The sequence below is a fragment of the Desmodus rotundus genome, chromosome 11 (assembly GCF_022682495.2).
Source record: "Desmodus rotundus isolate HL8 chromosome 11, HLdesRot8A.1, whole genome shotgun sequence".
NCBI lineage: Eukaryota > Metazoa > Chordata > Mammalia > Chiroptera > Phyllostomidae > Desmodus > Desmodus rotundus.
In genome coordinates this window covers 17534687-17562242 of record NC_071397.1, presented here as the reverse complement: position 1 = coordinate 17562242, position 27556 = coordinate 17534687, and the positions used below count along the sequence as shown (strand labels likewise).

Below are 27556 nucleotides of genomic sequence, written 5' to 3'. Positions count from 1 at the left end.
AATCTGTGGGTCAGTCAGTTTCTCAAGGAGAGGAGTTGTGTCTGACACGAGAGCTGAAGGAAGGAAAGTCGTAGTTATGGAAGTGAGTGGTTAAGCAGCAGCGATGGAATTCAGGCAGAAGGTCAGCAGGGTCGATGGCCGGAGAGAATCAGAGTGGTGCATTTGAAGAAAGAGAAGCTGTGAGGTCTGAGGGGAACATTCCTCAGGTGGGGAGGGGAGATGATGAGCTGAGATCGGGGAACAAGGCATAGAGTCCTAAGGTCTTTGAAGGCCATGGAAAGAAGTTTGGGTTTTGTCCTAAGGAAAATAGGGAGCCATTGAAGTACAGCCATACATTCTGCTTTACCAGCCAGATATACATATAGAATAATATCATTTTTTAAAACAAAAGCATGGCTTCAAGCTACCCCCACCAACACCCCCGCCAATACCCTAAATCTTCTCCTCAGCTCTTCTGAAGCAGAACTTGGCCTTCATGATGAGAGGCTGCTTCAGGAACTTTCTCTTCCCCAGAACTTTGTAGTAGCCCGATAGCACCACAGCAGGGGTAGGAGCAGCTCCAGTCTTGTTTTTGGCCACATTTACCCATATTTGCTCACTGACGAAAGGCCACAGTTTATAACAGTTGACCATTGGGCAGAAGCTCTGGTTTCTCTGTAGGCAGCAATGCTTCATACCAACTTTCCTAGAGTAACCTGGGTGATATTTGCCCAAATCAATCCTGTGGTGATGCAAGCCACCAGTGTTACCTCGGCCTCCCGGGTGCTTCCTATGCTTGCCGATGTGGCGGTGGCCATAGCCCACGTGGCCCCAAAGTTTCTGGGCCTTCCTCAGGCTAGATGCTATGTTGGTGGCTAAGATGCCAATCATATCGTATCTTTTAAATATTCAATTTAAGTCACTCAAGCATCCCACTCAGAATAGCAAGAACATTCTTCCCCCATCCTGGGAGTCTCTGTTTCGTGTTCAGTCCAACCACTAGGGGGGTTTACTCTACTTGTCTTGAGACAAACAGAACATTCAGTCCTTTGCTGCGACCCCTGGTTTTGCTGTCCTTTGTGCCTGTTGACTCATAGGCTCCCTGAGCCACCATTAGTCCACCTGAGCAGCAGCATCCTCATCCTCTGTATCTGCAATGGGAAGGAAGGGAGGTCTCCCTCCTTACTGTCACTCAGGCCTGGGTTCTCAGACTACAGATGGAGATATACATTTCCCCCTGGCGTATCTCTGTGTCACTGTGCAGGAGAGGCTGCGATAAAGTGACTCCTAGCTTCAGCCACATACTGAGCCCATAACTGGGGCTCTGCCAGGAAATCTAGGACCTCTGGGGTTGAGCTCAGGGCCCTAGTCTTTTCATAGCGTGAACCTGCCCTGAGTTGAGTGGGGTGGGGCAGACTCAATCACAGGACAAATGACTCATGCCCTTATAGTTATAAGTCCAACTCAGCCCAGCCAAGGTGTCCCAAGATGTCTTCCCAGGAGGCTTCTGGTTCCCTTTGCACATTTACCTGCTCCCTCTGGCTCTAGACTCAAGAGACTGATGAGGAGGAGAGGCCTTTGTTATATGTCCCTCCAAGAACATCCTTATAAAACCTTGTAAAACCCTATCACACCCAGCCCTCCTCAGTTGATAACATGCATTTTATAATCCCTTTTACTATTCTGAAGTAAACTTTATAAGATTTACCTCATTGTATCTGGTGCTATAAAAACAAGAAGAATAAGGTATCACCTTGACTCAAAAACAGTGACTGAGGAGAGTTTAATGGAATGTCTATTTATAAAAATTGGTGTAAGGCTAAGATACTCAAAAGATGGTGAAGCCCTCTGGGCCCAGCCACGTGGGAGGCCGCTACCTCCCCTCCTCTCAGTGGGACAAGGGTAGAAAGCAGTAGAGAGACCTAGGAATCCACCAGGAGTCACAGATGCAGGAAAGGGCCACCACAACCAGAATTGATGGCCTTCACAGAGGAAGGTACCTGTGCCAACCCAAAGAGCCCAGGACCCATGGACAGTTCATAAAAGTCACAAATGACTAGAAAAGATTACAATGATTTGTGATTGGTTTGTACTACAGCTTTATACATTTAAAAAAAATTTTAAATATATTTTATTGATTATGCTATTATATTTGTCCCATTTCCCCCCCTTTCCTCCCCTCCACCTTATACATCCCTTCCCACCTGCATTCCCCCACTTTAGCTCATGTCCATGGGTCATACATATAAGTTCTTTGGCTTTTACATTTCCTATACTATTCTTAACCTCCCCCTGTCTATTTTCTACCTACTATTTATGCTACTTATTCTCTGTACTTTTTCCCCCTCTCTCCCCCTTCCACTCCCCTGTTGATAACCCTCCATGTGATCTCCATTTCTGTGGTTCTGTTCCTGTTCTAGTTGTTTGTTTAGTTTGCTTTTGTTTTTGTTTTAGGTGTGGTTGTTAATAACTGTGAGTTTGCTGTCATTTTACTGTTCATATTTTTTATCTTCTTTTCTTAGATAAATCCCTTTAACATTTCATATAATAAGGGCTTGGTGATGATGAACTCCTTTAGCTTTACCTTATCTGAGAAGCACTTTATCTGCCCTTTCATTCTAAATGGTAGCTTTGCTGGATAGAGCAATCTTGGATGTAGGTCCTTGCCTTTCATGACTTCAAATACTTCTTTCCAGCCCCTTCTTGCCTGCAAGGTTTCTTTTAAGAAATCAGCTGACAGTCTTATGGGAACTCCTTTGTAGGTAACTGTGTCCTTTTCTCTTGCTGCTTCTAAGATTCTCTTCTTATCTTTAATCTTGTGTAATGTAATTATGATGTGCCTTGGTGTGTTCCTCCTTGGGTCCAACTTCTTTGGGACTCTCTGGGCTTCCTGGACTTCCTGGAAGTCTATTTCCTTTGCCAGATTGGGGAGTTCTCCTTCATTATTTGTTCAAATAGGTTTTCAATTTTTTGTTCTTCCTCTTCTCCTTCTGGCACCCCTATGATTTGGATGTTGGAAAGTTTAAAGATGTCCTGGAGGTTCCCAAGCCTCTCCTCATTTTTTGAATTCTTGTTTCTTTATTCTGTTCTGGTTAAATGTTTCTTTCTTCCTTGTGGTCCACACCGTTGATTTGAGTCTCAGTTTCTTTCCCATCACTGTTGGTTTCCTGTACATTTTCCTTTATTTCACTTATCATACCCTTTATTTTTTCATCTAATTTGCGACCAAATTCAACCAATTCTGTGAGCATCCTGACTACCAGTGTTTTGAACTGTGCATCTGATAGGTTGGCTATCTCTTTGTAGCTTGGTTGTATTGTTTCTGGAGCTCTGATCTGTTCTTTCATTTGGGCCTTTTTTTTTTTTTTTTTTTTTTGGTCGGGGCACACCTGTTACGTAGTAAGGGGCGGAGCCTTAGGTGTTCACCAGGGCCGGGCAACCCACATCGCTGTGCTGTGACGCTGTATGCCGGGGAGGGGTCGGAGAGGGAACAATGGTACTTGCTCTGCTCTCTGCTGGATTTCAGTCACTTCCCCCACTACCACAAGCAAATTGGGCCCTTCTGGTGCTGATTCCCAGGTCGGTGGGCTTGTGCACGCTCTAGGCCCCTGTGGGTCTCTCCAATGACCTCTCCTGTGAGGCTGGGAGTGTCTCCTGCTGCCGCCTCAACCCCCACAGGTGTTTTCAATCAGAGGTTTGAGGCTTTATTTCCCGGAACTGGAGCCCTGGGTTGCGTGGTCTGTCTCACTCCCCAGTTGTTCCTCCCGGTTTATTGGCATGCGAATGAGGGACCGCCCACTCTACCAGCTGCCACCTCGCTGGGTCCACCAGCCACTGCCTTGCTGCGAGTCCTCTCTGCCCTGGCTGCCCATCTCCACCCCTCCTACAGGTCTGTATGAATGTTTCTTCTTTATTTCCTTGGTTGTCAGACTTCCATACAGTTCGATTTTCTGTCAGTTCTGGTTGCTTTTTGTTTTTAAATTGTTGTCCTTTTGGTTGTGAGAGGAGGCACAGTGTGTGTGTCTGTGCCTCCATCTTGGCTGGAAGTTCAGCTTTATACATTTTTATGCTATACAAAATTTAGGTAAAAATAACTGGAAATATAAATGGAAATACGCTTTTAATTTTTGATATATATGCTGATTTATATGTTAATTTATATTTCCTATACCAGATGTTAAATATTTTGAATACTGCTCCTAGGTAATCTTTGGTATAAAAACATAAATATGTTTGTCACAACATAATTAGCATTTGGTATTTGATCTTTACACCATCCACCATTTTTATAGAGAGATTTTACATATATAATTGAAATGAAAGTAGATATTAATTTCTCTGACTGCACTGGGGAAAATGGAGCAAGATTTGAGCTATTATATATGGTAACTTTACAATTTTCTAAAATCTTCTTGAAGAACAAATATGTTTTAGAAACATTCTAGCAATCACAGCTGCCTGGCCTGAGGCAGCCCTGAGTCAGCACAACTTTAATCTGTGTTGACTTTGATACATCTCGCCTCCTACCTTTCTTCCACAATCTTTGTTTACCTTTGTTTAAATATATTTGTCCTCTGAAACTTTTAATGTAGTTGCGACATTCTAAGTCAACAAGCCAGCTAAACATACCTAGTAGAAAAAGTATTTAGACTCTGGCCTTAGAAACTGATGAACTGTTCTTAAGAGTTATGGCTCCAATAAAAACCATTGAAATGATTTTATTCATTGTTTTATTCCATAACTGTTTAGTGAGCATCTATTTTGTTCCCTACATTTTTCTAAGCACAAAGGATTGCCATGGTACCTATGACAGCATTTTCCTGCTCAGATAGAGTAAATGAGCAAATCAAGGGAAAAAAATTAACCCTGATTAGTGATGAACACTATGAGGGAAGTAAAACAGAGAAGTGTGATGGAGACTTTTTGGGATGGTGATAGGGAGGTGGTTAACTTAGAATGAGTGGTCACAGAAGATTAAGTCCTGAGTGACAGGAAGAAGCCAGGCATGGAAAATCCAGGGTAACAGAATCTTCACCACATGGACCAATGAGGGCAAGGGCCTTGGTCAGGAACAACTCTGGCATGTTGCAGGCACAGCAGGCAGGCAGATGTTGTGGGAGCACGGGGAAGGATGAAGTCAGAGAGGTAGACATAGGCATACTAGTTCCCTATTGTTGCAAAACAAATCACCCCAGAGTTTAGTGACATGAAGCCACAAACACTTATTATCTAACAAGTTCTGAGGGTCAGGAGCCTGGAAGCAACTTAGTTGGTAGTTCTGGGTCAGGATCTCCCAAAAGGTTGCAGTCAAGCCATCAGCAGGGACTGTACTCATCTGAAAGTTTGAGTGGGGACCAGGGTCCACTTTCAGGATGGTTCACTCCCACGACGCTGTCAGAGGCCTCAGGTCTGCTCTGGCTGTCGGCAGTAGGCCTCCGTTCCTTGTCATGTCTTCCTCTCTGTAGGGCTGCTTGAGTGTCCTCGTGACAGATCAGCTAACTTCCTCAGAGCGATCCATCCAAAAGAGCGAGATGGAAACTAGCATTGGAAGTCACTCCTTTGATGATTGTGCTGGATTGAGGAGATTGCCTGGGATGGGAGAACAGTGAGAGAGGAGAAGGGAAGCGAAGTGGGAGCCAGCCAAGGATCTGCAGCCAGGTGTCTGTCAGTGAAGTAGGGGGAGAGCCAGGAAACTGTGGGGTCAAGAAGGAAGGAGGAAGGAAGTGCGGAAGAGTGACCATCAAGTTTGGTTCCCAGCGGCCACTGCTCCCCTTCATGAGGTCAGGTGCAGTGGAGCGGGGCCCAGAAGCCTGAGTAGAGTGGGTTGAGGGGAAAATGGGAAGTGAGAAGTAGAAAGAGCAGCTGCTAACAGCCCTTTTGAGAATTTTTCTCTCCTAAGGGGCAAGGGGAACGGGACAGTACACGTTATCTAGAAAAGAAAAGGAAGGTTTAGTAGGTTATACTCAGTTTCATTTGGAGCTGAGAAGTCACCTAAGAATGGCTGAGGCTGTATACTAAAGTGACAAAGGCTCCTAAAGGCTTTGAAGTTGTTGATCACAGAGAGGTCCCATTGCTCCAGAAAGTGTGCCACCTAGTGGTCAGTCACCGTGTCAGAGTCAGACTAACTTTTCAGAGGGCACTGGGTGTCTTCTGTTCAGAGCAATCCCTTTGCTGGAACAGAGAAATGTTTCTGTAAATCTTGAATGCATGTTGGAGTAAACCTCCAAGTGAGTGACAAAAAACTGCTGACTGAGAGGCTGAAGCTGTTCTCCACATTTTCCCTCACACCTTCCAGTTCATTCCACTTCCTTCTTACTCCCTCAGTCCTCTTTTCAGTGCCCCTTCCACCGTCCATTTCTATGGTAGAGACTGGAGTGACGCATCCACAGGCCAAGGCGTGCCAAGAATTGCTGGCAGCCTCCCCTCCCCCCGCCAGGGCTCGGACAGGGGCATGGAACAAACTCCCCCTCAGAGCCATCTGAAGGAACCAGTTTTGATGGTACCTCGATTTCAGGCTTCTGGGACGGTGTGAGAATACATTTCTGTGGTTTCAGCCACCCAGTGTATGGTGATTGTTACAGTGGCCACAAGAAACGAGTATAATTACTTCACAACAACCAAGAATAAATATGTCCGATGACATAGATGAAGCTCAAAATAATTATGCCAAGTGGAAGAAACCAGACAAAAAAGAGTACTTACTGTGTGTTTCTATTTATACAATTCTAGAAAATGCAAACTAATTTATAGCAACACGCAGCAGATCAGTGGTATGGGGAAGGGCAGGAGGAAGGGGTTCCAAAGGGCGTGAAGACATGCTATTTCATTGTATTGATGGTGGTGGTGTTTTCACAGGTATATACCCACGTCAAAACTTGTCTAGTTGCACAATCAAATTATGTGCGCTTTATTATATGTCAATTATACCCCCAATTATGGCAATAAAACTAACGGAGGCAAATAACGCCCCCGAAATCTATCCTCTGGCACGCTGCCTTCTAATGACACACAGGCTTCAGTCTCTCCTGTCCTAACCCCTTTAGCCACCCACATTCCCACCCTTCATTAAAAAATAAAAATAAAAAATAAACGCTCCAAAACAAGTCAAAACACGAGCTCGGCCTAAGATGGTGGCTCTTTCTACGTTGGTTTGACTGGGAGAGGGGTCACAGCCTGGAACCAAGCTGTTTACGAGCCTGGTGAGGCCTGGTGGGTATAGGGAGGTGGGCTACATCTGTATGGTGCGGGCAGATGCCCAGTTAGTCTGAGACAGAAGGCTGTGGGGGACCAACAGGTGGGTGGGGGGGTTTGTCCCTGGCTGGTTTTCTTTTTTGCTGTTTCCTTCCCTCTTCTGTCACTTCCCACACTCCAGTAGCCTATACTCTGACTCTACTTCCTCTTTCCAAAGTCTTGAACTTTTTTCTAAACCAATGAACAAATTGTCACATTAGTTCTGTTGGTTCAAAGGTGTTTTCTCAGTTCTCTCTTCTTTGACATCTTTATTGTAAATCCAAGCCCAACCTCCTTTTCTGTCAGCAACTTTCTGCCAGAGCCCTCCTCCCCCACCAAGCTCCAGTGCTCATATAATCCTGGGGCTCCCTTTCCCTGATTTAGTGATTTCTATGCCTTTCTTGCCCACATGCCATCACACTCATCTCGTCCAATCCTGCGTCATTTCAAAAGGTCAAAATGTTCACAAAATAAATAACAAGTTATCAGCGACAGCCCCCCTCCTGCAGAGCTCGGGCTCCTCAAGAATGCTATGAAAAGTTTGCAGAGTCTTGACCTCCAGCGGAGAAAGCAGCATTCGGCAGGGCAATTAGGACAAGGCTTCAACCAACTGAGCCACCTGGCCAGGGCCCTAATACTGTGTTCTAGAAATGAATATCTTTATGCTAATCTGTATTGAAGTGAAGCTTCCAGTACAAGAATGTATCTGTGCACTCACATATAAGTTCCACACACATACACATATGTGAAGAAAACATGTTCTAAATGCTGACAGGCTGAACTGCACTTAGTTGCAAAATTCTGTTTCAAAATTGTTTGACAATTTAAGAATATTAGATTAAAATATAATAGGCCATTGAGATTTCTTAAAGATAATTGATTTCGCTTAAATTTTTTCCAATATAATTTAAATAAATTAACTAATTTGCTCATCTAGTTATCACCTGATTATTTTGCAAAGCCTCATTTTTTGACTGTTAGCAACAATTTAGTTCCTAGTGCCAAGTGAGCCTCCTGCAAGGAGACTGAAGCACAGGCCTTTCCAAGTCAGTCCAGCAAGTACCACGACAGCATCCTTGTGGGAGCAAAGCAAGCTCACTTTGTCATAAGCAGAACATAAAGATTTTCATAAACCAGAAATACATATTCAGTAACCAAGGACACATGAAATGTACTGCACGCTAGGTTACTAGACTGCCTTCTATCAAGGGGAAAATTCTTATCCTTTATCTTAAAGGACCCACGAACCCACATCACAAAAACCCAGTTTCACTAGACAAAGCAGAATGGAAGCATGGTGCCAGCAGGATTGGAGATAAAACTCCAGACTGCTAGGCTGAAAATCAAAAAGAGGCGGGCGGGGCACATGCAGTTACTGTGGTATTTAATTCCTTTTATTCATACACACTTTAAACAATGGATTTTAAGTTGTTTTTTTTTTTAACTTCAGAGGTACACTTGAAAGCTATGAAATCAACCAGAATCAAGCAGAAAGCTACGGAGTTCTTCTGGCTAGAAGGAGATAAGTGCATAAGAATTGCTTCTATCCCTCCTTTCCTGCAAATAGGTGGAGAGAATTATCACCGGTGTTTCCAAGGTCTCATGGGCCACCTTCTGAAACTTTCCCTTGACTTCAGTAAAAGACAGATTTGGAATTACAAAAGGAAGGAGCATTGGAAAAAGCTCATGGAAGATGATATTCCATGAATACTTTTTGCTCAGATTTCTGTTTGATATCAGTTGTCTAAGGAATCCAGGACTTTCTCCTAAGCAAACAAGTTCAGTTGTTAAAATCCAGAAATTATTCTAGAATGGATTTACTATATTCTTAACACAAAATCACAGATATTTAAAATATTAAATAATTTTTCTGTATATAAGATAGCCTTAATGAAAGCCAAAATTATAAATAGTTTAAAATGAATAAACCATATTGATTCACTTATATTTGTCAAATACTCTTGTTACTCTCTGACCTTAAATTAATATGTATAACTTGAGCAGAGTGGGGATTTACCATTATCTGTTACATCTATGGATATTTTATACAGATATATGTACATACAATCTGTAATATATCTGTATTAAGTACACATATATGAACACATAATACCAAGAGTATATTTCTAAATCAGCGACATGTTTTCCACATTTGAAATTTTCATTTTGAGTTTATTTGAATTCTTACAGGATTTTTTTGGTTAACTGTTTAATTGAGGTCAAGTTTCCTATAAATAACAGTACCACAGTTTTGATCTGTACTTTTAATTGTAAGTTCTTCAAATTATTATGGAATGATGATACATCTTTTCAGAGGTAGCCCACCTGTAAGATAGCTTCATTACCTTTTAGGAGATAAACACCTCAAGAAAATAAAAAGTCAAGACATTGTGACTTGAAATATTGGCATTCAGAATACACTTTGCTTTTAAGAAATATTAAAAGAATGCCAGTCTTGCTATTCAGAATGAATCCTATCTAGGCCATCTTTCTGGGATTCTAAAACTTTGAGTTCTCTCAGAGCATTAGACATTATTGTGAAGAACAGACCTTTGAATATAAAACAAGATACTCCCTCTATTTTTGTGTAATGTAAGGTCTATTTTCTTTTGATAGTTATTAGTTTACCGACTGTTAAAATTGATTCTAAGCCACCTACTCTGAGAAGGGAACTTCATGATATATAAAATGGGGTGAATCAGTTCACCAACTCAAGAGAACAAGAATTTCTTTATATTTCTGTAACTGCACTTAATTTCTATTTGAGCCCCACTCCGCAAAGGGCATAAATTAAATCACAGACAGTTTCAGTCTCCTCCCCAAAACACACCCGCATACTTTCTCTAGGTTTGTAACTGAGTCCCAGGCCCCAGGGAGAGGGCCGACCTGTCCATAGCAGACTTCTGTCCACACAGGAGGCTGCCAGGACGTCCTCATTCCTATCACGTCCTGGTGATGGTCTTGCAGAAAACTGCCACACCCTACACAAGCACCGTATGGTCTTGTGCATTTGTAACTGTGTGTTGGAAACATCTGGCTCTTATGTGGAGAACTCTCAGGCTATCTCAAGCCCACCTGCCTAGGCCCAGCACCTAGACATTTCTACTCAATGCTTTCGAGTCACTCTGAGTTTGCAAGAAGTAAGGAAAATGTTTCCCAGGTTTGCAGATACCCTAAGTCGCACTGGGATTCTGGCACTTCCTAGCTTGCCTTCTCTAGCATTTGACTGGGCTGATATGAGAAAAGAGAGCAGTTTCCTCTCATGGGAACTAATTTCTCTTCTGTACCCCTCCAACTTGCTTCCTCTACCTCAATTCCAGAGGGTATCTGGGCTCTTTCTCCATCTTTCTAAATCATTTGTTTGCAGCATATGTTGGATTAAAGAAGGTGGCTTTTCTCCCACAGAGAAGTGGGCTGTAATTCCCCTCCCCTTGGATCTGGGCTGACCTCTGTGACTCACTTGAAACCTATAGAATATGACAATAATACAGTGTGACTTTTGAAACTAGAACAGAAGAAGGCTGGCAGGTTCTGCTTTGGTCTCAGAACATTCACTCTCCAGATGCTTCCTCTCAGAACCAGTCACCATGCTGTGAGAAGCCCAAGCGACATAGAGAGGCCTGGGTGGGTACTTTAGTCAGGAGCCTACCCTTGCTCTTAGCCATATGTGGGAGCCACCATGGACAACCAGTCTAGTAGATTCTTTAGCTGACTCCTGCCCCAGCAGCCATCTATATGAAAGACCCCTCAAGAACCACTCAGCTGAGCCCTTCCCTACTCCTAAACCACAAAATTGTGAGCACAATTAAATGACTGTTCTAAGCTGCTAAGTTTTGGGGTGATCTGTTATATAGCAATAGATAATCAAACATGGCATATACTCTGTGCTCTTTTACATTCAAATTCAAGCTTTTGCAACTCCAAAGTCTCAGCATTCTTCTTTGTTTCTCTGCCATTCACTGAATTCAGAATTAATTGGGAGAGATAATAAGTAGAAGAAAATAGAGAGTGGAGATACAACGTACAGAATCCTTGGCAGCCTGAAAATATTATCCCACCCCTAAGGATATGGCATGTTATATATGAGTGAGGGTGTTTGTTGTTGGTTCTCTTTCAATTCTCAAAAGAGAAGAAAATTAATTAAAATAATGTTTTGAAAAATAACATAATTTTCATACTTTAGATAGTCTCAGGGCTTGGAGCATGCTGGGACTATGTAACAATACAGGAGCGGTAGTGGTGGGGAGAGGAATCCGTCCAGATGGCGTGCCTACCGGTTTTGCCAAACCCAGCCCAGGGAGCAGGTATTAGGAAGGGAAACCATGCAGAAAGCAGCACGGCAATTCAATGGGCGAAGGAGAGGGATCTGTCCACTCCACTTGCAGGCGCTGGCAGATACCAGGATGAACGCCATGCTTTCCTGTTCATGGGAAGAGTTGATTCATCAGGCTTTTCCCAATTCAACACAATAACATACAGAAATAACATTTCTTGGTACAGCAGGTCCTCAAATGACATCGTTTCATTTAACATGGTTCGGTTATAACGATGTCATAGGAACCTAACTCTTGTTTATATATCCATTAGCCTCGAGTAAAATAAATTTTGTTGTACCTTGTTTTCATCAGTTCCAAGAAACTATTGACATTAAGTGAGGTCTTACTGTATACTCTTTCAACCTCCTTACTTCTCTCCATCCACTGGCTTGGTTTTCCTTTCTTTCCCAATTACCCTTCTCTCTCCCTCACTCTGTGACAAAACATGGTTGCCCACACAGTTCCTGAGATTGTTTCAGTTCCAGTCACACCGAGTGGCCTAGAGTCTCAATGCTAAAATCCTAGGGTAGAAACTGGGTGTCAGTTGAGTCCGGTGACTCAAGGAACTTGGTCAAATTGGTCACAGCTGGATGGTGGGGTTCTGTAGTGCAGCCAAGGCTGGCAGGAACCCATCACCCCTGGGCAGGAGGGGACAGAGATGCACCCGTTCCCAGAGAGGGGGAATCACTGTGAACAGGGCAGGCGCTCCATAGATGCTTACTTGGCAAAGTGTCTTCTATGTAACAAATGCTCAATAAATCAGAGCAATTATGAGAAAAGCACTGAATAACATCATCCTTAGTTTAATGACCAGAAAGGCTCTGTATGGCAGGGATCACCTCAAAGACATTCACTGGGCAAAAATTTAGGAACGTCTTTCCTCCGTGCCCCAGAGTGACCTCATGATCACACTCTGACCTGGGTCGTTACTGAGAACACCATCAAAGCTGATGCACCATCATTGCTCACTTCCACCACCCTTGGGGAAAAGTTCAGGACACGACATAGCTTCAGACTAGTTTCAGTGTCGTAATCACGGTTTGAGTACAAGCTGTTGGCAATTTGAACATGGAGGTTCTCTTCAATTACCTCTGACAGTCAGCAAGTGGGGAGCAGCCCAGTGACCGCTGCTTTTCCAGACTTGCTTGTGGCAACAACCTCTTTGACACCTGAGGATTAGTGAGTTGTTTTTTTTTCAGGTAGCATATTTTTAAAGAGTATCAAAGGAATTTGTCTTGTATTCCTATTTGGTTAGTTATTATTTTTTTCTTTCTTTCCCTTAATTGAATTACTTATCACTGAGGGTTTAACAACCTCCTTGAAAGTCAGTTGGGAAAAGTAACCGAATCCAATCATGCTAACTCTGCTGTTGTCAGCTGGGAGCTCTACCCACCATTTCCTTTAAAGAAAGGGTTTGAGTGCATTATGCTAAGTGAAATAAGTCAGGCGGAAAAGAACAAAAACTGTATGATTTCACTTATATCTGCACTATAAAACAAAAAGGAAACAAATGACAAACTAAACAAAAACGTATTCATCAATACAGACCGTAGATTGCTGGTTTCCAGAGGGGAAGGGAATGGGGTAGGGCGTGGTGAGATGGATAAAGGGGGTCAAATGTATGGTGGTGGGTGGAAACCTGACTTTTGGTGGTGAGTACACTATAGCATACACAGATATTGAATTACAATGTTATATACCTTAAACTTACATGTCATTAACCAACGCTACCTCAATTAAAAAAAAATAAGGGGACTGACTTCTGGTCAAGATGGAGGTGTAGGTAGATACACTTCTCCTCACACAACCATAGAAAGAATTACAACATCTCAAAACTGATAACACCCACAACCATCAGAATATTGAGCTGTATGGAAGTCTGACAACCAAGGATTTTAAGAAACCACATTCATCCACACAGGTAGGAGGGATGGAGTTGTGGAGATGGGCAGAGGCACAGGGAGGCAGTGGTGGCAGCAGCAGAACAGTTGGCCCCACATTCACATGTGATAGATAAAAACTGGGAGGGATACCTTGGGAGTGAGTGATCCTAACTCCAGGCCTGATAGCACAGTCCAGGGTTCCAGCACCAGGAAAATACATCCTTATAATTTCTGGCTGTAAAAACCAGTGGGGGTTAAGGCAGTGGAATAAACTGCTGGATTTTCAGGAGGCTCTGTTTAAAGGACCCACATGGACTTAGAACATATGCAAACCCACCCAGCAGTAGAACAGCTGGAAGGGTGCCAGTTGCATACCAGAAGTGGGTGAAGTGACTGGAAACACAGCAAGTGCCATGCAAACCTCCAGAAGCCAGGCAATGGCATTGTTCCCTCTATGAGCCCTCCCCCAACAGAGAGCCACAAAGAGGTGAAGCAGGTTGCCCCATCCTGGCAATTACTGAAAGCTCCGCAGGTGCCTTTTTGACAATAGGCCACGCTACTAAGACAGGGAGTCAAAGCAGCTCTACTTAATACACAGAAACAAACACAGGGAGGCTGCCAAATTGAGGAAACAAAGAAATATGGCCCAAATAAAAGAACAGCACAAAACCCCAGGAAAAGAACTAAACAAAATGGAGGTAACCAACCTATCAGATGCAGAGTTCAAAACACTGGTGATCAGAATGCTCAAAGAACTCATTGAGTATGGCAACAACATAAAAGGAAAAAGTGAAGTTTCCACTAAGTGAAATAAAGAAAAATCTACAGGGAACCATCAGTACAGGGTTGGAAACTGGAATTCAAATCAATAATTTGGAACATAAGGAATAAATAAGCATTCAACCAGAATAGCAGGGAGGAAAATAATTTTTAAAAATGAGGATAGTAAAAGGACCCTCTGGAACATCTCCAAATGTACCAACATCAGAATCATAGGGATGCCAGAAAAAGAGGAAGAGCAAGAAATTGAAAACTTATTTGAAAAAATAATGAAAGAAAACTTCCCTAATTTGGTGAAGGAAACAGACATACAAGTGCAGAAAGCACAGAGTCCTAAACAAGTTGGACGCAAAGAGGAACACACCAAGACACATCATAATCAAAATGCCAGAGTTTAAAAATAAAGAGAGAATCTTAAAAGCAGCAAGAGAAAAGCAGAGTTACCTACAAAGGAGTTTCCAGAAGACTGACAGCTGATTTCTCAAAAGAAAATTTGCGGGCAAGAAGGTGCTGGCAAGAAGTATTCAAAGTTGTGAAAAGCAAAGACCTACAACCTAGATTACTCTGTGCAGCAAAGCTATCATTTAGAATGGAAGGGCAGATACGGTGCTTTCCAGATAAGGTAAAGCTAAAGGAGTTCATCATCACCAAGCCCTTATTACATGAAATGTTAAAGGGGCTTATTTAAGAAAAAGAAGATCAAAACCATGAACATTAAAATGGCAACAAATTCACAACTACCAACAACTGAGTCTGAAAAAACAAACTAAGCAAACAACCGGAACAGGAACAGAATCACAGATATGGAGATCATTTGGAGGGTTATCAGTTAGGAGGGGGAAGGGAGAGAATGGGAGAAAAGGTACAGGGATGAAGAAGCATAATTGGTAGGTACAAAGCAGACAAGGGAATGTTAAGAACAGTATAGGAGCCCTGGCTGGTGGGGCTCAGTGGATTGAGTGCTGGCATGTGAACCGAAGGGTTGCCGGTTCAATTCCAGGTCAGGGTAAATGTGTGGGTTGTGGGCTAGGTCCTTGGTAGGGGGCATGCGAGAGGCAACCAATTGACATACCTCTCCCACATTGCTGTTTTTCTCCCTTTCTCCCTCCTTTCCCCTCTCTTTAAAAGAATGTAGGAAATGGAAAAGCCAAAGAACTTACATGCACAACCCATGAACATGAACTAAAGGGGGTGGGAACATGAATTAAAGGGGCGGGATTGCTGGAGGGAAGGTGGGTACCAGGCAGAGGGGACAAAGGGGGGAAAATTGGGACAAATGTAAAAGCATGATCAATAAAATATACTTTTAAAAATAAGAGGACTAAATGGTAATGGAAAAAATATAATAAATTTTAAATAAAAAAACCCCAAAAATATAATAATAAAGAAGGGTTTGAAATCCGATACCACAGCACAGAGCCAACAGGGCAAAAACTGCACATTTTTAAAGCTCTAATGCGTCCTGTCAATTATTTGGTCCAAATTCCTCCTGAGGGATGAGAAACTGAGTCTCAGAGAGAGGAAATGACCTTCCAAAGAGAGTACTGCCACCAGTGGGAGAACTGGGCTGGTACTCAGGTCTCCTGATGTTCAGCCTGGGGCCTGCAAGTAAGTGCCTTGGACATTAAAAGTCTTAACTATGCCACTCTGACTGGTGTGGCCCAGTGGACTGGGTGTCGTCCTGCATGACCAGTTAAGACACATGCCTGGATTGGAGGCCTGGACCCCGGTTGCAGCTTATGCAAGAGGCGACCAATCGATATTTCTCTTTCACATTGATGTTTGTCTCACTCTCTTTCTCCCTTCCATTCTCTCTCTATAAAAAAACAATCGTAATAAATAAATAAAATCTTTTTTAAAAAGTCATATCTATGCCTAAAAATAAAGTGGTGATTTGAGACAAAATCATTTTTGTTTCAGAACTATTGCTGTGACAGACAGCGAGAGAGGGGTGGCAGAGTGGGGAGAGAGAATGAATATTTGCTCCTGAGGAGGAGTTTTGGCTTAAACAACCCTCCTTCCCAACCTCTTTCATTAATAATTGAACATTTAAATTTCAAAGATGGTTTGAGTATGTAGAGAAGACACTAAAATGAAAAAAAAGAACAGATTTAACATAGAACATCTTTTATTTGAACACTGAATACATTCTTTTAGTACAGAGTGTTTGAGAGTGAGCTTTTTTTAAGAAAAATAACATTGGCAGCAATACAATGAAAATGGAAAAACATAATTTCTAATATAATAGAAATGACATATAGATACATTAGCATTCTGTGAAGTCCAATTGATCTGATACGCTGTGATTTCATTTACACTTACTTCAGAAGGTACTGGAAATTGTTGAAAAGTACCACACACATAAAACTAAACACAGCAAATTAATGAGTGTATCACAATTTATTAAATATCTTTAATGAAAACAGTACCTGACAATTAGAAAACAAAGTTTTGTTAAAAAAAAGAAACCCCTCAGACTAGTGTTCATATTAGAGGTAACAGTTTCTTTCATTTCTAATATTAAACAAGACACTTAATATTCCATATCGAAATTTATCTTCTGAGTTCCGAGAGTGTGTTCTGCCCATGAGCGTAGAGTGACGTGAATGTAGCTTTTGGTTCCCTGGATTCTCAGAGCATCAGTAAGACAAGTCTCAGGATCATCAGGAGGCTGGATGAAAAGAAAAAGGCAAAGGGAGGGTGGCTCTCAGGCGGGTGAGACAGAAGGGCCGCCTCCCCTCCCCGGGGAGACCAAACTCTGGCTCCCAGGCTTCTCTCCCTGACCCCTACTCCTTGGAGCAAGGGGGTCTCATAATCCCTGTACTCTTACTTCCCAGACACGACTGAATAGCCACTTAAAAAGGTTCACTCAACGAATGAGAAAAATCAGAATTCGCTGTTCTTAAGGTCTCCGATGAAGCTTTATGAGAGAAAGGTTTCAAAAGAAATACAAAACTTTTAAAAGCTTGCGAAGTAAAGCGAGTTGCAAAAATAATCATGGAACAATGCTGAGGGGCTATTATTATCACCTCAGCTACTTTTCATTGATTGGGGACTTTTTTTTTTCTTTTTAATAAACATGTTTCATTTGTTTTCCTTAAACCATCAGAACTGAAACTAATGACTGTCATTTTCCTAAAATAGGGAAATTAATCTAAAACACACAGTGGTGTTTTTCAGAAGATAGCAATTTAAAAGGCATTTGATATCTTTGGGGTCTTGTCTTCTTGATCCGCAAACCCTACTTCTGATTCTTCCCACCACAATGATCAGTTTTAGACAGGCCTAGAACTGGAAAGCAGTCTCTGTAATCACATTTTTCCTCCCCAAATCACAAGCATAAACACAGCCACACCAGAAAATTCTATGGAGCAGGAAAAGAAAATTACTCGTTATGCTACCACCCAGAGACGAACTTGAACCATTTGAGGCATTTCCCTTCCTAAGGTGGTTTTTTATATACAAACTTTTAAAAATTGAGATTACATCATATTGGGCTGTTTTTTATCCTTTAAAAAAAAAAACTCTCTTCTTATGTTATTAAGGCTTTCCAGTGCCACTAAATAGTTTTTGAAACCATGACATGAAATGCCTGCTCAATATTCCATTAAGTGGACAAAATATTTACTGAAACATTTCGTTACTGGTGAATTTTTTAGGTTTATCATGTTTTGCATTAGGAATAAAATTACAATAAACATCAGTCATTGGATACATCTCATTATTTCCTCAGAATAAATTCCAAAAATCGAAAATGTTTATCAAAGGAAATGGGCATGTTTATGGCTTTCAGTATATAAAGGCAGCTTTCAGGAAGAATTAAAATGTAACCTATAAACTTTTTCTTGGTAACATGACTAATCTCGTGGATAGAATTACTGGAATCAAATTAAGAGAAACTTGAGGCCCCCTATTTATCTATTTTTAAAAAGGGTTTTTTTCTCTTAAAAACTCAAAATAACCATCAGACTGTCATTCTGTCCTCTTCCCCGAGAGAGAATGAGTTTCAGATTTAAATCAATGCATTCACTGCCTCAGTAGGGTAACTGCTGAGGAACAATGAGGTTTAACTTAGTTCTTTATTCTGAAAAAGGTAAAATATACATGTGACCACACAATACAGCAATACTAAGTGGACGCAATAAAAATGTCCATGTGGCCCTGGCTGATGTAGCTCAGTGGATTGAGTGCAAGCCTGTGAACCAAAGGGGTTCGGTTCGATTCCCAGTCAGGGCACATGCCTGGGTTGTAGGCCAGGTCCCCAGCAGGGGGTGTGCGAGAGGCAACCACACATTGATGTTTTTCTCCCTCTCTCCTTCCCTTCCCTTCCCCTCTAAAAATAAATAAATAAAATCTTAAAAAAAGAAAAAAAGTCCATGTGCACATCAATACCAAAGACTGGCTGAATGCAGATATTTTAAGGTTTCACAGTCATGCTTATTGTGATAAAAAATACCTTGACATTTCAAATTAAAACTGACTTTCACCAAAAATTCAGCACTTCAAAATGATGGCAGAAGAAAATGTAAATCAAAATAGTTTTTCTCGCCCTGGATGGTGTGGCTCAGTGGATGGTGCAGAGCGCTGGCCTGTGAACTGAAGGGTCACTGGTTCGATTCTGGATCAGGGCACATGCCTGGGTTGCAGGTTGGATCCCTTCATCTTGCACAGTGGGGCCGTGCAAGAAGCAACCAATTGATCTTTCTCTCTCACATCACTGTTTCTCTCCCTCTTTTTCTCGCTCTCTTCCCCTCTTACCTTAAGCCTGCAACTAGCCCAGCTGGCATTATTTTCTTGGATCTCTTAAACCTCACACCCATTATGGTGGCCAGAAAGAAAGCTGTAACTGAAAAACAGACCAACGCATGAACGGGAGTTTCAAACACATTATCAATGCTTGCTTGTGGGGAAAAAAGGGTGTCATTTCAGCTTTCTAATGTAACAACTACTATGCATAGGTACTGAGTTGCTATTTTCTACAAATGATGAAGTGCTCTATGAAAACACTTAAACTAGCTCATCACGAAGGTTTGAGTAAACGAGCATGTTAAAATCCATTCTTGAAATATCTTTGAAAAGGAAGTCTCTTCTAACTTAAATTTTTATTTATAGAATACTCCTGGAAGGCTAGGACTGTTGGCTAATCCAGCTTTTCCTCAGGAACACCGGGCAGTACACCTGGACCCACAGGAGACACTCAGTAAGTGTTCAGGTAACTGCATGTAAAGAAAATAATTAGTATCTTTTTTTAAAGTAAGACCTAATTAATAAAGTAATACTATTTCAGTATTTGGAAGAAGGTTTCCAGTTTTTATTTTTTAGCATTCTATTTTGGGAAGTTTGATGCCTAGAGACTAAATAACAACAGACTAAGTAATAATATTAAATTTAGAAGCATTGTATCAGCTACCCCCAGGTTTGGTTCTCCATAGCTGGGGAAAATGCCTTACTTACACAGAGATACTTTAACATCTCGCCTGTTATTGGAAACACGGTAAGCTCCATAGCCAGCCAAAAGTCCAACAGAAAGACCAGCAATCAAAGATGGAACACCACCTTGCGGGGAAAAAAAAGTATGGGCTCAGAAAAAGAATCACAAAATGAAAGGAATTACTTGGAGTATAACACACGCACATTTAACTGTATTTGTACTTGGGCACTGCGACTGGACAAAGCCAAATTGAGTATCGGCCTATTCATGGGTAGTTTGTAAGAAATGACAGCGTCTTGCTGAACCCCAGCTGCAAGGCAGAGAAGCCCTGAATGCACAGCGATGCAGGGTTAGGTATCACTTCAGGGAATAAGACAGTCTCCCTATAGTAGTGGTTCTGACATTGATGGCATGACCGTGGGCAATCCGTTGACTTGTTAGGTCCCTCTCTGTTTTCTTCCTATTCTCCTGGCCTCCATCTTTTCACTGTGAGGTGTGATGATAAAAGTAAGATGCAAGGTATTTTTAGCTCGTAGGGTTGGAGACAGAAGTGCTATGCGAACCAAGCACTGGTTCTACCCTGAATAGTTAAGAAACCTTCCAGCCTCAGGATGTCAGGACTCAGGGATGGAGGCTACACCAAGAAATGGGGAGAACCAGTGCACATACACAGTCAGCCAGCCTGACCCACCCGCCCACGGCACCAGGGCTCTGGGGCCAACTCCAAGCGCTTTCTGTGCACTGGGCTCCGTGCCAGTGACACTGGACATGACACGCACTCTCCTTGCTGTGTGGGATGCACTCTATTTATAACCCGCTGGATTGCAGTCTCTAGGAGTACGGTCACGGCAGCTTTGTTTTTAAAATTTCTAGGAATTCATATTGCAACCAGGGTTAAGAACCATTGCAGCAACACACACGCACACGCACACACACACACACACACACCCCAACAGCAGCACTAGCAGCATCCCGAAGGAGAAGCCAAATGCCCTAGATTCTAGACCAAATTCTTTTACTTATTGCCAGAAGGTCTTTGGCTGTGTCACTTGGCCTCTCTGAGTTTTATCAGTTGCAAAACTGGGTTGATAATATCATCCATGTCAAATATATAAAGGCTTGGAATGTTCCAGTTGGAAATGATATTACATTTCTCATTACTCCCTCTAAACCTCCCAAATCTATTCTCTAAACATAGTAATATGATCTTTTAAAAACATACATCTAGACAGGTCACCCTGCCTAATTAAAAACCCTCAGTACTTCCCACTGCCCTTAGAAAAACCCCAAGTTTGCTCTATTATTGGAGCTCTGGCCTCCTTACATTCCCTGAATACGCCAAACTCTCTATTCCTTATGGCTCCCACACATGCTGTTCCTTGCCTGCACTGCTTGTCCCTGCAGTGTTCGCCTGGTCAACTGCAGCTCACCTTCCGATGTTCAGTGTTGGCTCCCCAGAGATGCCTTCTCTGACCCACCATTCTGAACGAGGGACCCCAGGACAGTCTCCCACTGTTCATCATCAGATACGTAATGTCAGTCTTCCCCCACCTTCAGGGGTGAGTGCCAGGTCTTTTTGCTCACTGCTGTCTTCCCAGGGCCCGACACAGTGCAGGCGCACAGCCAGCACTAAATAAATACTGATGGAATGCATGCCTGGGCACTCCCTGTTATGGCTCAAGCAGAAGTCAGATACGACCACGGTTAAGGAGAATACTTTATTTAACCTTAACAGATTAATTTACGAATGAGGAACTGAAGCCCAGCAGTTAAAACAACTCACAGGAGTATCAGAGCTAGTGAGTGGTAGTGGCAAGGGCAGAATTTAGGAATGCATGATTCTGTGGCCTATGCTCTTAACGCACATGCTACAGGGGTGGGCTTCTTTGCGAACATATGACACCCTGGGGGGCTTCCAGGGTCACTTAGTGGGGGGCTCTGGCAGGAAGCCAAGGAACCACATCGTGCAGCTGGGCACAGCTAATGGGCTTTCATATGTTCTTGAAGAGATTTGGGTGAGAATAGTGAAGTAATCCCCTCCCCCTCTCCCTTCCACAACATACATGTATATGTATATACATGTATCTACACACCCACATATGTCTCTACACACACACACACTTCCTTCTTCCCATCCCTCTTAAAGTCAGGCAGAAATGTCTAGATGTTCTTTCCTGTCCCGTAGTAAAGGTTATTTAGACATGTTTTTGACAATGAAAAAAACTTTTTTATAACAACCCTATCAGGATTTTACAGAGGCCTCTTTAATGTAGATTATGAAATATCAACTTTTATGTAGTTGTTTACAGGTCTTCATTTGGTGTCATCGTTTCCCCCCATCAAATACACATCCACGATGCTACACATATCGAGAGAAAAAACAAGAACAGCAGAAGTGTAAGGTGAATTACAGGCTCTCAGGGGTCATAGCGGAGAACCTACCCTACCCTGCCAGCCCCTCACACCCTGGGCAGAGCTGCTCTTCTTGGCCCTGGGCTTCTTAGCAACTGTAAGGAAGGAAGGAACTGTGATAATTGTGTAGACCTCGTTTTTTCACTCAAACTCAAGTCCACCAATGCCACAAATATAACACTCTTTAAAATATACTTCATCGTTTTCTCTTGCAACAGATTTTCTACTTAAACCTTAGATACTGCCTTATAAGCATCAAAACTGGCTTATGATTAATTAAACTATTTTAAGTGATAAGAAAAAAAACCCCTGCTCATGAAAGGACTTGTTATGATAGAATAATGTTGGAATGAAAATGCCTTGACAATTTTTACATTACTTAAAATTTAAGAATAATAAGAATTGGAAATAATTGGCAAACACAAACCTAAATCTATGCCCAACTGGGCTTTGACCTTTTCTATTTTTAAATCACTCACAGAGGGTGGGATAGGAGGAAGAAAAAAATATATATATACTTCATCTTTAAAATTTCATAAAAACGTAAGAGCAATATTGACATCGTGACTACAAATGCTTCTACCTTAAAACAAAGTGAAATATAAAACCTGACCTTTCATTTTTCTTCATGAAAACCCTTTAATTTATCCACTAGGTCCTTTTTCTTTCCTTCTTCTGGACAGATGGAGAGATAACTTCATATATTATATTTAAGTATTCAAGAAATTTTCCTTTGCAGCACACATCAACATAATTCAGTTTTTTGACACTATGACTACATAAACAAAAAGATTTCCTCATTTGATAAGTGAGTGGCCCTGAGGAGGTTAAATCAATTAATTATGTCATTGATAATGACAGGTGAAATTAGAATTCTGTAGTGGAGGCAGACCCAGAACCCCCAGGTTGGCATGCTGTTTATACCCAGCCCCACGTAACCCCCTTCCTTCCATGAATCCCTTCCATGAATCCCTCCCACTGCTGGTCCTCAGCCACCTCTAGGGCATCTGTAGCTTCTTGTCCTACCTACAGACCCTCAGTTGATCCTGGCACAATCGCCAACCCCACCACGTCATTCTGACGAAAACTCTTCTTTGGGCTTACCTCTCCGCTTATATCCCCAAATACTTCCGAATGTCACAAGGGCGGCATAACCAAAACCAACAAGGTCCATTGGCAAGGCTGCAAGTGTAAAGCAAGGGGGAAAGGACAAATTTTACAAAATAAAATGAGTTTGGGGGAACAAATGCACGTAAATGACATGCATTAACCAGAAGGATAAAAATGAATTTCTCTACTAGAAAAGGGAGGCCAGATCTTCACCCGTGCACCACTCAACTGCTGTGCCACCATGCTCACCACGCGCACACACACTCGGGGGACGCCCATGTTGACTCTCCTTTCCTTGTCTTCCAGACCTGCTGTATGGTCAGCTGTTTACGTCCCTTCCACTTCCCCGGGTAAGATTTCTGCTCACTGGAGACAACACCACAATCTTTGCTTTTCACTTTGTGCTTGGAATGTCCCCCTCTCTCCCGACTACGAACCCCACCCACCCTCTACACCTCACCCCACTCTTGACCACCTCCCAACCTCCTTAACCACTCCAGCCTGCACCGTCCAACTACTGGAGCAAACTACTCTGCTTCCTCTACATTCCTTGACTGCAAAACTCCATCTTATAATTCTTTCATATTTGTGCAGATATTTGTCCCTCCATCCTCCTTACACCGAAGAACAGAACAGGGGTGATCTGGACACTTATTGATTGAACCACAGATTCACTTGAAACATCCACTTTGTCACTGGCTTTGTTATGACATGGCTCTTCCCTGGTGGCAGAGGCATGGACACTTACTCAGTGGTAAATCACTAGCAAATATAATGAAGCCCGGGCACCAAGGTAATTGAGTGACGATGATATTCTATTGTGCACCATTGTGGCAACTGAAACATACACCCAGGGGTGAGAGGTTCCACTGACGTCCTGCCCTGGTTCTCTGAGCTGTAGGACGAAGTGTGCTGCCTACAGGCTGGAGACAGGCACCTGTCACTAGCTGGCTGTTGGTCCTCGCATCCCACCCCATCCTTACCACCAGCTCCTCTAAGAGACCTTGTGGTGCCTTTGTAACTTAGCTTTTTTACAGCTATATTTCCTCCATGGGGAAAATAATTACCTTTGTACATACAAGGAATGACATATGAGATTTCACTGCATTTTTTGTTTTCTCACGGCTTGTCATTTGGGTTAACCCAGCCTTTTATTTCCTGTAACAGCTGGTAACAAATTGACCCAGAAGAATGGAAAAAGCGTTCTGAGCTTATTTCAGAGTAAGCTAGAACTTACTGTGAGGAAGGGCCTTGGGGGAGGGAATCTCAGGCATGGGAGGAGAAGACTGAACTGAAAAAGAGGCTACACTGAAAATTCCTCAACTTCTGTGGAAAGAATTAAATAAAATAGGGAAGCTCATCTCTGCCCAAGAAGTGGTACAGTGGGACTCTATGCGTGGGAAGGACCTGCATTCAAAAACCACTGTTAACTAAATGATGGAAAAGTAATAACGAGGATACTGTTTATGAGCAATTACCATGTGCTAGGGGCCATTCTAAGGCTTTACATGTATCACCTCATTTAATTATGACCACAATGCCTATGAAGTAAGTACTACCATTACTATCCCCATTTTCCAGCTGAGACTGAGGCACAGAGAAGGCAAGCAACACCTCCGGGGTCACATAGCAGAATCATGATTTCAGACTCAGAGAAGTTTCATTCCTAACCACTAGCAATGGTACCTCGCATAACTGAGTTTGCTGGCCGGAAAAAAGTGAATACGCAAGTGAAACTGATGTTCTTCAGAGTTTTAAATTCTGAATTAATCGCTTCTGACTGGCTCCATAGCTTAAAGTCGGGAGCACACTGTCCAGTCTTTCAACTGGAGCCTTGTCATCTTCAGCCCTATGAGCAGCTCAGGGTCAACCCTACTTACTGTCTTTCTGCAAGTTACTCACACTCCACAGTGTATGCCTGGCTTCACATCTGATGCCACCACTTACTAGCTGTGTGACATTAGGCACGTTCTTTAATGTCTGTGTCATTCAGTACCTCCATCTGTAAAACAGGGATGATAAAAATATCTACCTCATAGCTCTGTGATAATTAAATGAGTTAAAACTGTAAAACACAACAGTGCTTGGCACATACCGAGCACTCAACAAATACTAGCTGCTCTAATGACTATTCTTCTTGTTCACCCTTACACCCACTTTTAAGCTTGTGTATAAGGCCACTGAGAAAACGACTGGGAAAGGATGAATTTATGATTCAGACATTTAATGAATCAAACCATAACATTACAAGCCACATTTAGCCACTTTATTAAGCATCTTCTTTGTGCAAGGTGGTAGGAAGCAATGAAAAGCTCCTGAACTGGGTCCTGGTCTTCCAGGACTTACAGTACAGCTCAGCAGAGGAGGCAGATATGGGAAGAGCCCTGAGAGGCATGGGCACCTAATGAGGCTTGGGGGCCTAAGGAAGGATTCCTAGAGGAAGCAGGGCCCAGCTGGGACCTGGGGAGAATATGAGTAAGCTAAGTGAGAGGGTAGCAAGAAGGGGCATGTTGTAGGCAGAAGGGAGAACATATACAAAGGCCTAGTGGCATGACAAAGCATGTTTTCGGAATGGAAATAATTACAAGGAGGCTGTGAAAAGAAATGGGCCTGGTGAGAGAGACAGGGCCTGAGCAGCCATGTGAGGGAGTCTGGTTTCTGTCCCAAGGGCAGTGAGGAATGAATGAAGGGAGCCTCTCCATCAGATTTAATTCCCACAAGCACTTCATGGCTGCAGATGTGGGAGATGTGTTGAAGTGCAGGGAAATTAGCTGAGAGGCTGTTGCCGTAAGGAGAACACCTGTATAGGTCTGACACGTACGAGAGAGATCACTCATCATCAGGAAATAATTTGGGGACCTTACTTTCTTTTTAAGCCAACCACCTGGTGTGAAAGGCTGATTCTTCTCCAAGCCTCCCATTTCCTCCCCTGACACGCTTTTGGGGTGCCCTGGCATAGAGTTAGTTATAAGAGCTTATCTCTTCTTTCAGCCAGTCAAGCTCCTTGAAGGTAAGCTCAGTTTAAATTCATCTTTGTCTTTCTCACAGGATCAAGCTCATTGCCATGCACAGGCAGGTGCTCAGTAGATACTTGCTGAATGAAAGAGTGATGAGTGAACCCGGTAACTTCCGTCTGAAGACGCTGTGATACTGACCTAATACCAAGAAACAGTCATTGCCTTAATCTCTCCTTAAGTCAACTGAGTGTTGTTCTTAGGAGGTAAAATGAATACATTCCCAATCCTTGCAAGAAGTTTCTGTACTCACAGAGAAAATTCAGCAAAAATCAATCACATCTCTTACTCCTTTGCCATGGCAGGAACGTTTGAGCAACCCAGAAGCGCACATGAAAAGCCAGAGGCTGAGTTAACACGAAAGGGATGTGGGTGGGGACGACGTGGGACGCATCACAGACTTCCCTCACCAACCAGACGCTCAGCACTTAGAAAGGCCAGAAAGCATCCTGGGTGCAATGCAGCAAAATGACTTACTACACCGTGTACAAAAGCAGGTGGCAGGGCCCTGCCTTGTCCCTAGCCCTCCAAAACTTGGGGGACCCACTAACATTTTCCGTAAGCTACCATATAAAAAGCATTTTTATACGTTGAGTATCAACAATTACCTACCTACCTTTGCACTCCTTGGGGCTCGAAAGACACATTTTCGAGTGAGGTCGGTGGTATAGGAAGGATAAAGCCCTGCCAAGCATTTTTTCAATGATCCACGAGCCCCACTCTCCCCACCTCTCCCTAGCTCCAAGAAGACAGGACGGGGGGACTGGTGGTAGATTCAGGTCCGTGAGAAGGAGGAAATCTGGGGAGGTCCCAGGAGGATGAGAGAAGCGATCCCTGGAGAGCAGACCCCATCTCCTGAAAACACCTACCAAGGTTCTCTGTATGGTTAGTTCTCTGCTTATTCCTGCACCTTTGGTGGAAAATTCAGGGCAGGGAATGCTCGACTGCAAGGTGTACAACTCACCTGCAGCCCCGAGCCCTCCTCGTGGGAGCCAGGTGCGGGCAAACTTCTACCTGAAGTCCGGAAGTGGTCCTGCTCGCCAGCGCCCCACCTTCCAGGGACTCGACCGCAGCGGCTGGTTCCGGCGGCGCCTTGCCCGCAGCGCGCATGCGCGGCGTCCTTCCCTCCTTGGTCAAGTGCTGCGCCGCCCAGACCCGCCCGGTGGAAACTAGGCGGGCAGTCCGGTAGGAACCGTGGAGCGCTGGTGCTGAGGCTTCCAGAGAGGCGATGGATCTGGACTCTTGTTCCGTCTGCCCCGCTTTCGGCTCTGGCCCTGGGCCGGGGACTGGGGGCTGCTGCCTGCTGCCTCCTGCGGGATGGAGAGGAACTAAGAAGCATTGGCAGGGTGTGGGTCTGGGTGTAGCAGGAATCCCACAGAGATTTTTAACCCTGAAGTTCCA

At 43.1% G+C, this 27556-nt stretch overlaps 1 protein-coding gene and 1 pseudogene across 5 annotated transcripts; both read right to left on the bottom strand.

Moving 5' to 3' along the window:
* Positions 1-372: 372 nt before the first annotated feature.
* On the bottom strand, positions 373-8229 carry LOC128779552 (large ribosomal subunit protein uL15-like; annotated as a pseudogene).
* Positions 8230-16298: 8069 nt separating this feature from the next.
* On the bottom strand, positions 16299-27278 carry TMEM14A (transmembrane protein 14A). 5 transcript variants are annotated; one of them, XM_024557859.3, is made up of 5 exons: positions 27120-27278; positions 23136-23213; positions 19643-19744; positions 18947-19034; positions 16299-16859 (listed from the first exon to the last, which is right to left on the bottom strand). In XM_024557859.3, exons 2-5 carry the CDS (start codon positions 23203-23205, stop codon positions 16820-16822), a joined length of 300 nt encoding a protein of 99 aa, XP_024413627.2. In that variant the 5' UTR covers positions 23206-23213; positions 27120-27278; the 3' UTR covers positions 16299-16819. The 5 variants fall into 5 exon arrangements, with proteins under 5 accessions (XP_024413627.2, XP_024413628.2, XP_045049345.2 ...); XM_024557860.4 differs by having other exon boundaries at positions 27025-27269; XM_045193410.2 differs by lacking the exon at positions 27120-27278 and adding an exon at positions 25044-25143.
* Between the last annotated feature and the right edge of the window lie 278 nt (positions 27279-27556).

What these genes read in the sequence shown, in the direction of transcription:
- TMEM14A (XM_024557859.3), bottom strand. Translation starts at nt 23,205, where the DNA reads ATGGACCTTGTTGGTTTTGGTTATGCCGCCCTTGTGACATTCGGAAGT. An exon ending in TTGGGGATATAAGCGGAGAG is followed by an intron (nt 19,745 to 23,135) that starts GTAAGCCCAAAG and finishes TTTCCCCGCAAG; the next exon opens with GTGGTGTTCCATCTTTGATT. An exon ending in GGGCTAGTTGCAGGCTTAAG is followed by an intron (nt 16,860 to 18,946) that starts GTAAGAGGGGAA and finishes CTTTTCATCCAG; the next exon opens with CCTCCTGATGATCCTGAGAC.